The sequence below is a fragment of the Desmodus rotundus genome, chromosome 13 (genome assembly GCF_022682495.2).
Source record: "Desmodus rotundus isolate HL8 chromosome 13, HLdesRot8A.1, whole genome shotgun sequence".
Taxonomy (NCBI): Eukaryota; Metazoa; Chordata; class Mammalia; order Chiroptera; family Phyllostomidae; genus Desmodus; species Desmodus rotundus.
Window position 1 is genome coordinate 52,599,990 of NC_071399.1, and position 12,082 is coordinate 52,612,071.

At 35.8% G+C, this 12,082-nt stretch overlaps 1 protein-coding gene across 7 annotated transcripts in view; it reads right to left on the reverse strand.

Annotated features, from left to right (window-relative positions):
* Positions 1 to 12,082, reverse strand: part of DGKH (diacylglycerol kinase eta) — a 231,013-nt gene that overhangs the window by 34,436 nt on the left and 184,495 nt on the right. For all 7 annotated transcript variants that reach the window (XM_053916770.1, XM_053916772.2, XM_053916769.2 and 4 more), the window contains exons 19-21: positions 6,161 to 6,278; positions 5,059 to 5,169; positions 4,822 to 4,918 (exon numbers count right to left, since the gene is read on the reverse strand). In XM_053916770.1, coding sequence (XP_053772745.1) covers positions 4,822 to 4,918; positions 5,059 to 5,169; positions 6,161 to 6,278 — 326 coding nt within the window. The remainder of the gene's footprint in view (positions 1 to 4,821; positions 4,919 to 5,058; positions 5,170 to 6,160; positions 6,279 to 12,082) is intronic.

Sequence of the window (12,082 nt, forward strand, 5' to 3'; positions counted from 1 at the left end):
AGCAATGAATGAAACTGGACCACTATATTACACAATACCACACACAAAAATGAACTCAAAATAAATTAAAGACTTGAACACAAGACCTAAAACCATAAAACTCCTAGAAGAAAACGTAAGTGGTAAGTGAGCTCTTTGACACAGGCAATGGCAATGAATTTTTTAATGTGACACCCAAATCCAAAGCAATGAAAGCAAAAAAAGAATAAAACAAAACAACAAAAACAAACAATTGTAACTATATCAAACCAAAAACCTCTCCACAGGAAAGGAAACTAACAAAAAAATGAAGAAGCAACCTACTGAATGAGAGAAAATAATTGTGAAGCATATATCTGATAAGGGAGTAATATCCAAAATATATAAAAAATTCATAACTCAATAGCAAAACAATCTGATTAAAAATGGGCAGAAGATCTGAATAGACATTTTTCCTAGAAGACATAAAGATGGCTAACACGTACATAGAAAGCTTCTCTACATCATTAATTATCAGAAAAAAGCAAATCAAAACCACAATATTACCTCACACCTGTTAGAATGGCTATTATCAAAAAGATGAGAAATAGTGTTGCTGAGAATGTGGAGAAAAGGGAACCCTTGTGCACTGATGGTAGCAATGTAAATTGGTGCAGCCAACATAATAAATAGCATGGAGGTTCCCCCCCAAAATTAAAAATAGAACTACCATATAATCCAGCAATTCCACTTCTGGAATTTATCTGAAGAAAATTAAAACACTCTTTGGAAAAGATATATGCATCCCCAGGTTTACCACAGCATTATTTACAACAGCCAAGATATAAAACACCCTAAGTATACATTGATGAATAAATGGGTTAAAAAAATGTTGTGTATATGTTACAGAATATTATTCAGCCATGTATAACAAAAAATTCTTTGAGGGCCTTATACTAGGTGAATGAGTCAGAGTAAGACAAATACCATATGATCTCTCTTAGATATGGAATTAAATTTAAAAAAAATTAAAAATTAAAAAATTCAGAAGTCATATTTATAAGTGAAAATAAAGTAAAAATATTTATAAATGAATACACTGCATGATATGAATGAGTGTATGGTATGAATAAAATGAGTATCTTCAGAAGAAAGCTCTATTTAAATTGCTTAATTTAACATACTAATAGTTTAAAAATATTTTGTAAATTATTTCAGTATTATTGGTTTCTTTTCTATGTCTATGTATTTTATCTGTTGCATTCAAAACAATGCTTTGAGTTCAAGAGGTGGATAGGTAAACACAGCTCATGTCCTCACACAACCCCAACTAAATTACAACTAAACTATAGAACAACCATCATTCAGAATTGTGACAAATTGAGCTGAATAGAAGTCCTACAATTACAGAATTAATGAAGAAACTGCACCTTGACTGGTAGGAGGGGTGCAGATGCAGAACGGGCAGGTTCCACACAAACATGTGGCAGATAAAAATTGGGATGGATATCTAAGGAGTGAAGCCCTACACCAGGCCCCCCAGCCCAGGGTTCTAGTGTCAGGAAGAGGAATCTCCATAACTTCTAGCTGTAAAAAACTAGCGGGGATTGAAGCTGTGGAAGACAGAAACTGCTGGACTGCCTTGAAGTTCCTCTTAAAGGGCCCATGTACAAACTCACTCCCTCGGAGCTCTATCGTGAGGGCAGCAGATTGAAAGGCATCAGAGGCATATGGAGAGAAAATGAACTGTCCAGCATCAGGGTGAGAGCTGGGGGATAGCTTTCTCCTAGAAGGAAGTGCTGGCAGAGGCCACTGTTCCTTTTCTCAGCCCTCCCCGTACAGAGCCAAAGAGCTAGCAGGCATGTGCCATATCTGAGACTCCATCAACCTGGCTCACTCTGTTTGCTCCACCCAACCTGTTTCCAGTGTCTTTTCCTTATGAATGACTTCTTGGCTCATGCTTCAGCTTTTCCTTAATTATTTCAAACAAGTAGCATCTGGCTTCAGCAAACCCCATACCCCTCACTAAGTTGTCCCAGGCCTGGCACTAGCAGCTGCCAGCCTCAGGTCACAGCTTGGCCTTGCCTGGGCACCTGCAAGCCCAGCACAAGTAGCAGCAATCTGCAGATTACTTTGTAGTTTATGTTATGTGACCCCAGAGAGAACACTGGCAGTGGCTGATCTTGGATGTACCAAAAGCAATCAAGGCTCAACTACAACCAGCACACCTTGAGTACCCAGGTTGGGTAATAGAGGAGGCTGTGCCACTGGACCCTGCAGGACACCTACTACATTAGGCTACTCTACCAAGCTTGGGAGATGTAGTAGCTCTACCTAATACATAAAAAAATAAATAAATAAATAACACAGAGAGGCTGCCAAAATAAGGAGACGATGAAACATGGTCAAAGGAAAGCACAGAAAACAACTCCAGAAAAAGAACTAAAAAAACCAGAGACAAGCAAACTTCTAGATACAGAGTTCAAAACACTGGTTATAAGGATGCTCAGTGAACTTAGTGAGAACTTCAACATCATAGACAGGGCATGGAAACCATAAAAAAGAACCAGTCAGAAATGAAGGATACACAATGAAAATAAAGAACACTTTACAGAGAATCAACTTTCCTAATTTTGTGAAGGAAATAGACATGAAAGTCCAGGAAGCACAGAGTGCCAAATAAGATGGATGCAAAGAGGCCCACTCCAAGACACATAATTAAGATGCCAAAGGTTAAAGATAAAGAGAGAATCTTAAAAGCAGCAAGAGAAAAGCAGTTAGTTACCTATACTGGGGGTTTACATAAGATTATCAGCTAATTTCTCAAAAGAAACTTTGCAGGCTAGAAGGGATTGGCAAGAAATATTCAAAGTCATGAAAAGCAGGAACCTACAGCCAAGATTGCTCTACACATCAAAGCTAGAACTGAAGGACAGATAAAGAGCTTCCCAGATAAAAACAACTAAAGGAGTTCATCATCACCAAGCCATTATTATATGAATTGTTAAAGGGACTTATTTAAGAAAAAGAAGATCAAAACTATGAAAAATAAAATAGAAATAAATACTTATCTATGAATAATTGAATCTAAAAAACAAACTAAGCAAGCAAGAAGAACACAGACAGAATCATGGATATGGAGAGTATTTTGATGGTTGTCAGATGGGAGAAGGGTGTAGAGGAATAGGTGAAGAGGTGAGGGGATTAAGAAGTATAAATACGTAGTTACAGAATAGCCATGTGTACATAAAATACAGTATAGTATATGGACTAGACAAAGAACTTATATGTATGACCCATGGACCTGCACAATGGTGAGGGGACTACCTGATGGATTAGGGGGTGCAGGGTGGAGGGAGGTAAAGGGGGGAAATATTGAGACAACTGTAATAGCATAATCAATAAAACATAATTAAGAAAACAATGAGGATAGTGTAAGGAGCCTCTAGGACAACTTTAGGCATACTGATATTCGTTATCGTGGGTATACTGGGAGGAGAAGAGAGAGCGCAAGAAATTAGAAATCTATTTGAAAAAATAATGCCAGAAAACTTCCCTAACTTGTTGAAGGAAATACACACACAAGTCCAGGAAGCACTCTCAAACAAGATGAACCCAAAGAGGCCCAACTAAGACACATCATAATTAAAATGCCAAAGGTTACAGACAAAGAGAGAATCTTAAAAACAGCAAGAGAAAAGCAATTTTGAAGGCTCAAAGGGATTGGCAAAAAATATTCAAAGTGATGAAAAGCAAGGACCCACAATCAACCAGCATAGCCCTCATTTAGAATCAAAGGACAGATAATGAGCTTCCCAGAAAAGAAAAAGCTAAAGTAGTGTATTACCACCAAACCAGCATTATGTAAAATGTTAAAGGGTCTTCTTTTTTCAAGAACAGCATTTTGTAACTGTGAATTTTCCTGATTCTGTACCTTTTCTGCAAGTGACATTTATCTTAACTTTACAAGCATTGATGAATCAAGATAGCTGATAAGTAGTCGGCATTCTAGAATGGGAAGTGTAAGATGTTTATCTTTCCTAGAACATTTAGTTCATAAGGAATGAGGCAGGCGCCTGTTGGTCTACATTCCAGAGTTAAGAAAACACCAGCAATAATAATGCTCTGTTTAATTCAATGAGCTATAGATACAAGATTTGCTCACTTTTCGGTGTATAGCATATACCTTTAATTAGAAATTTAAAAAGATACAAGATAGGAAAGAAATGCCTATCAGCACAAACAGTGAGCCCTGGAACAAGGGTAAAAGAAAACCAAAGTCATAGAAATTAGTAAACTTTTCAGAGTCATATCCCCAACCTTCTTTTTCCTGTTATTATAGATTTAAATCACTTTTGCTTTCCTTAGTTTCCTTTTTAAATTAGTAAAAAATACTAAAAAACTTTAAGTACTCAAAGTATCTTTTTCTATTACTAACTTGTCAGAAATAATTGGAACAAAAAAGGTATTTAAATCAAAAGATTCTATTTATGACTAATGTTGTTTTCAGGGATTTGTGAAACTTCAGGCATTATAGACTGGGGTCAGTATTTGGAAATTTATATAAAGAAATCTATTAAAAATGCTATCCTATAACTATACTCCCACAGAGTCATCTCTTCACAGGGTCCCATGACTCCACAGTAGCATCCAAATTACAAGAGCTAATGAGTATGGTAATTAAGTGCATCACATATCCAGTGTCTATACCTTCTTTAGTAGAAGGTGATTACTATTTCCATTTTTTTCCCCTTGAGTGTTTAAATGCTAATGAAGAGGAATTTAGGCCAAATGAGCTCCACAAATACAATCACTTTCCTAAGAAAGGTAACTTGAAATCTCTCTACTGCAAGATGAACTTACCTCAAGTTGAACCCTCTGTTCTAAATTCTTGTATGATCTCTGTAGTAACTCCCGGGTTCCAAGGACTCCATACCACATCAAGTTTTTAGTTCTGCTCCTGACAATAAACGTTGGCAGGCAATTTCAGTAACTATTATTTATTTACTCTTTAAAGGCAGAGCAAGCAAAAGAGATAATGAATGAAATTAAAGTAAAATTGCCTTTATGCAGTAACATTATTACTATTACCAAAATTACCTGCATTTTTCAGGATGTTCCTCTCTCTTATTATTAAATTCTAATGAAATTTTTGCATCTAATCCAATCCCAAAGTAATTGTTCATGACACATTTTTCTGAATATCCATCTCTATGATAATAAGAAAAAGTACATGAAAGTCAATTTCAGGTTCATAACACTTACAATTTATATACAGCACTTAAAACCATTAAAGATTCCATTCCTGAGAATAAAGCTAAGCAGAAATCACTTCCTATTTATATGCAATATGCACGACCCCAGTGTATGGGTGTAAATATTGGTAATATATAAAGGAATGGTGGTCAAGACAAAGTGAAGAAAGAGTCACGGTAATGCTTCTGTATGATTTGTAACAAAATCTTAGTTCTGTCTCCTAAACGAGCCCCCCGCCCCACTACATACACAACTGGGAAGGGCTTGCAGTCAGGTGCCAATACTCCTTTCATCGTTAAAAAGTTTACTCCACTTCTCTTATCAAAGGACATATATGTGCCAACCAAAAAACTACTAGATCTATTCCATTTTTCTAGGTGCTTTGGAAAGTGCTAAGTTTAAATATGGTACTATAGTTGAGGACTGTCATTAGAAAAATGAGACATAATAAAGGAAAAATCAAATATGAAAGTAAAAGGAAGCATATACTGAACTGCCAAAAAGAATTTTAGGAGTCTAAGAAGGGAAGAAATCAATGTGGGCCAAAAGCTTCCTGAAATAAGTAAACTCAGAAGCTGGATGTGGAAAGATGATGGATCTGGCAAGACCAAGAAGAAAGGAGGTGAAGGGAAACACATGAATATGAACATGAAGGAGTCAATGAAAAAAACATTCCAGAGAAAAGTGAGTGGAGTGTTGTCTCACTTTGCCATAGGCTTGTTATCGGAGACAATAGGCTGGAATGGATCTACTTCAGGAACACAGCATGAAAACCATTGTATTTCACTTGGATCAATGTGCTCATCATTATCAACTTTTGAAATTTTCTGATGATTACTTTTGTACATGGAAACATATTTATTGTAATACATTTAAAATGTTACCATTAGTATAAAACAGCAACAAGAAAAGCCAAAACAAAACTTCTGTGGGAGTATTTGCTTACAGTGAATCTGGATCTGGGTCAATAAATGGCGTTGCACCAAAAGGATCAATATTTGCTAGTAACATTTTGTTGATAATAGAACTCCCAGCAATTGAGGCAGCTAGTCCTGCTCTTAAACCTGTACAGGGAAAAATAAATACATACAGGGTCACACGTTAAGGAAAGAAGACAGAAAGAAACCCAGTCCATTATTTTCAGGCCTAATCTCAAACATCTTGTTCCCAAAGCATGGTTTTTCTGTGCCTGCTCCTCTCATTAATAAAAATTTAAAATTATTACATTGGTAAGTACAAAGCTTTTAATGCCTCTTAGGATCTATACATTGCAATAAAAAAAGAAGAAACAGATGAGCACCTTGATAGGAGTCTCTTTGTGACAGTTTCTTATTCACCATCCCAACAATTCTATAACTTCAACAAGTATTACTTCCTTTATTATAACAAATAAAGTACAAATACAGTTAGAAATTTATAATAAAAGCTGAATTACCCAAAATGTCATGGAGTTACCACTTCCATACTCTCAAAGTATAGATAATAATACTCAGTTTAAAATGTTAACAGATGTACTAAAGTAAAAACACAAGTTGGTGTCAACAATAAAAAGTAAAATGTTAAATGCAGGCATTAATATTTTAATTTAAAAAAATTTTATTGATTGATTTTAGAGAGACAGAGGGGGAGAGAGAGAGGAGAGAAAGGAGAGAAACATCAAGTATTGATTTGTTGTTCCACTTATTTATGCATTCATCAGTTGAATCCTATATATGCCCTGACTGGGGATCGAACCTGCAACCTTTGTGTATCAGGTTGATGCTCTAACCAACTGAGATACCCAGCCAGGGTGTGTATTTATAGTTTTAGAAGACTACAGCATTAAACATTAAAAAATGAAGCATTTATCTTACCTCTAAATATGCAAAACCAAATTTATCTTAACATTATTTCTACTAAATAGTTGTGGTATTCAAAAGTGAATGATTTTTATTACTACTCAACCCAATATTAAGGCCAGAAGCACAAAGTCTGGAGAGAAAACAATGTAATAGGCGCTTAAGGGAACAAACAAACATAAGGAAAACTAGTAAACAAAAATATGTCATGCAATTGAGGAACATTAGGGAATTACAAAAAAAAGACCTTTCATAAGCAAACATTTCTTTCCCAACATGTGCCATGTGTACTTCTTAGATTATTATTCATTGTTTTACCTACTATAGTTTAGCTGACTATCAAATAATCAAGATGAATTTTATTCTGCCATTTAATTTCATAGTTGAATATGCAATAGCATACTTTACTATGCCAACTGCCCTTATGTCTAATTAAGTAAATAAAGAACAAAGCAATCGTTCTGATGAAAGGAAAGAAAAGTATGGACAGGTGAAGAGCTATACCCCAACTGTCCCATAGAAAAGTGCAATATTTTCTAAAATGTTTTAAGGTTAGCCATATTTACAGTTTCAGCCCCAGAAAGGTCACTTCAAAGTTCCAGGATTGTATCTCTATGACTTCTAGACATGAAGGTCTTTCCAGAATCAGGCATGTTCTGGATTTATCTTTTTTGTTTTAACATTTTCATTGAGATATAATTCACATACCATCAAACTCACCCTTTAAAAGTGTATAATTCAGTTGTCTGTAGTATATACAAAAAGCTGTGCAATGATAGCAACCATTTAATTCTACAACTTTTTTTATTACTCTCAAAAGAAACTCCATACATATTAGGAGTCATTTCCATTCTTCCCTACCCACCGACCCTGAAAAGCACTAAAACACTTTCAGTCTCTGTGGATTGGCTATTCTGGACATTTCATATAAATGGAATCATGTGACTTTCTATGTTAAGATACTTTCACATGACATAATGTTTTCAAGGGTCATCATGTTATAGTAATGTATCAATTCTTCATTCTTTTTAATTGCTGTATAGTATTACACTGTATGAATATATTATATTTTCTTTCTCCATTATAGTTGATGGGTACTTGAGTTTTTCCCACTTTTTGGCTTTGTAAATAACCTTGTTATAAATACTTGTGAAAAAGTGTGTGGATAGACATATATTTTCAATTCTTATGGATACATGCCTAATATTGAATTTCTAGGTTATATGTTAATTCTGTTTAACTCTTTGAGGGGCAGCCAGACTTTTTCAAAATGGCTTCACCATTTTTTATTCTAAGCAGTGACGATGACACTTCCAGTTTCTCTATGCCTTTGCTAATATTTATTTTCTGTCTTTTTTATCACAGCCATCCTAGTGGCGGGGGGAGCAGTATCTTACTGTGGGTTTAAAATTTACTTTCACTTTTTTTTGCTCATCCATGATCAATATTCTTCTATTTTTTTTATTGTTGTTCAAGTACACTTGTCTCCACTTTCACCCAACCACTCCCCCACACCCCAGCCATCTCCACCTCCCACCCTTGATCCTACCCCCCTTTGGCTTTGTCCATGTGTCCCTTATACATGTTCCTTGACAACACTTCCCCCTTTGCCCCCTATTATCCCCTTCCACTTCCCCTCTGGTTAGAGTCAGTTTGTTCTTTATTTTAATGTCTCTGGTTATATTTTGCTTGCTTGTTTTCTTGATTAGTTTCCACTTATATGTGACATCATATGGTATTTGTCTTTCACTGCCTGGCTTATTTCACTTAGCATAATGTTCTCCAGATCCACATCCATGCTGTCGCAAAGGGTGGGAGCTCCTTCTTTCTGTTGCATAGTATTCCACTGTGTAAATATACCACAGTTTTTTGATCCACTCATTTACTGATGGGCACTTAGGTGTAGCTTCAAGCACTTGGCTATTTTAAGTTTTGCTGCTATAAACATTGGGGTGCATAGGTTCTTTTGAACTGGTGTTTTGGGATTCTTAGGGTATAGTCCCAGCAATGAAATTCCCAAGTCAAAAGGCAGTTCCATTTTTTGTTTTCTGAGGAAATTCCATACTGTTTTCCACAAATGGCTGCACGAGTCTGTATTCCCACCAACAGTGCACTAGGGTTCCCTTTTCTCCATATCCTTGCCAGCACTTGTTGTTTGTTGATTTGTTAATGATAGCCATTTTCTGACCAGTGTGAGGTGGTACCTCATTGTGATCTTAATTTGCATCTCTCTGATGGCTAGTGTTGCTGAGCATCCTTTCATATGTCTCTGGGCCCTCTGTATGTCTTCCTTGGAGAAGTGTCTATTCAGGTCCTTTGCCCATTTTTTAACTGGATTGTCTTCCTGGTGTTAAGAGATATGAGCTCTTAATATATTTTCAAGATCAAACCCTTGTCTGAAGTATCATTGGCAGCAAATATGTTTTCCTATACAGTTGGTTCCCTTTTCAGTTTGATGATGGTTTCTTTAGCCAGGCAGAAGCTTTTTAATTTTATGTAGTCCCATTTGTTTAGTCTTTTCTTTATTTTCATTGCCCTAGGAGATGTATCAGCCAAATTCTGCAGCGTGGGATATCTAAGACTTTACTGCCTATGTTTTCCTCTAGGACTTTTATGGCGTCACAACTGATATTTAGACTTTTGTCCATCTTGAGATTATTCTGGTGTATGGTGTTAAGTTAGTGGTCTACATTCATTTTTCTCCACATACCTGTCCAGATCTCCTGACATCATTTACTGAAGAGGCAATTTTTACTCCATTCTATGTTCCTGCCCCCTCTGTCAAATATTAATTGACCATAGAGCCTTGAGTTTATTTCTGGGCTCTCTATTCTGTTCCATGGATCTATGCGTCAGTTCTTAATGCCAGTACCAAAATGTTTTCATTACAGTGGCCTTGCTATAGTTTGACATCAGGTATTGTGATCCCTCACACTTTGTTCTTCTTTCTCAAGATTGCTGAGGCTATGTGGAATTGTTTTTGGATCCATATAAATTTTTGAAATATTTGTTCTAAATCTGTGAAATATGTCATTGGTAGTTTAATGGGGTTGCATTGAATCTATAGATTGCTTTGGGTAGTATACATATGTTAATTATGTTAATTCTTCCAATCCATGAACACAGTATATGCTTCCATTTATTTGTATCTTCCTTAATTTCTTTCTTTAGTGTTCTGTAACTTTCAAGTACAGGTCTTTTACCTCATTGGTTAAGTTTATTCCTAGGTACTTTATTTTTCTTGTTACTATAGTAAATAGGATTTTTTTCCCTAGTTTCTGATTCTGATTATTTCATTGTTGGTGTACAAAAATGCCTTCAATTTCTGAATATTGACTTTGTATCCTGCTATTTGCAAAATTCACTTATTAGGTCAAGTAGGGTTTTTTGGGGTAATTTTATTTATTTATTTTTTAGAGAGAGGGGAAGGGAGGGAGGAAGAGAGGGAGAGAAACATCAATGTGTGCTTGCCTCTTATACATCCCCAACTGGGGACCTGGCCCGAAACCCAGGCATGTGCCCTGACTGGGAATCGAACCAGCGACCCTTTTGTTCTCAAGTCAGCACTCAATCCACTGAGCCACACTAGCCAGGGCAGGTCAAGTAGTTTTTTGGTGGAGACCAGAGGGTTTTCTACGTACGCTATAATGTTGTCTGTAAACGATGACAATTTTACTTCCCCCTTTCCAATTTGGATGCCCCTTTTTAAAATTCTTGTCAGATCGTTTTGGCTATAATTTCTAATACTATGTTGAATAAAAGTGGTGAAAGCGGACACCCTTGTCTTGTTTCTGTTAAGACAGGGGAAAGCTTTTAGTTTTTGTCCATTGAGTATGATGTTGGCTGTAGGTTTCTTGTATATGGTTTTTATTATGTTGAGGTATGCCCCCTCTATTCCCACTTTACTGAGTTTTTTTATCATAAATTGGTGATATACTTTATCAAATGCTTTTTCAGCATCTATTGATATAATCAGTGATTTTTGTCTTTCCTTTTATGTGTTGTATCACGTTTACTGATTTGCTAATATTGTACCACCTTTGCATCCCTGGGATGAATCCCACTTGCATCATCATTTTAATGTACTGATAGATCCTGTTTGCCAATATTTTTTTAAGGATTTTAGTGTGTATGTTCATCAGTGACATTGGCCTGTAGTTTTCTTCTTTCTTGTGTTTTTACCTGGTTTTGGAATTAGGATAATACAAGCCTCATAAAGAGAGTTTGGTAGTCTTCCCTCTTTTTGAATTTTTTGGAATAGTTTGCAAAGGACAGGAGTTAGTTCTTCTTTAAATGTTTCACAGGTAAAATTCACCTGTAAAAACATCCGGTCCAGGGCTTTTTTGTGCCAGGAGTTTTTTGATTACTACTTCAATTGCGCTAGTTGTTACAGGTGTATTCAGGCTTTCTGCTTTTTCTTCATTCAGTTTTAGAAGATTTTGTGTCTCTAGTAACTTCTCTATTTCACCCAGGTTGTCCAATTTCTTGGCATATAGTGTTCATATTAATTTCTTACAATCCTTTGTATTTCTGTGGTATTAGTTGTAACTTCTCTTCTGTTTCTGATTTTATTTGGGCCCTCTCTCTTCTTGATGAGTCTGGGTAAAGGGTTGTCAATTTTATTTATCTTTTCAAGAGATCAGCTCCTGGATTTACTGATCCTTTGAATTGCTTTTTAATCTCTATGTCATGTAATTCTGCTCTGATCTTGATTACCTCCTTCCTTCTACTTGCTCTGGGCTTTGTTGTTGTTCCTCCAGTTCTTATAGATGTAGGGTTAGGTTGTTTATCTGAAATGTTTCTATATTTTTTAGGTATGCCTGTATCACTATGAACTTACCTTTGATGTACCCCATAGGTTTTGGACTGTTGTGTTTTTCTTTTCATTTGTTTCCACATAATGTCTGATTTCTTCCTTTGATCTCATTGTTAATCCATTCAATATTAAATACCATGTTATTCAGTCTCCATGTATTTGCATGTTTTTGAGTTTTTCTCCTTAGGTGGCTCCTTAGGTGGGTTTCTAGTTT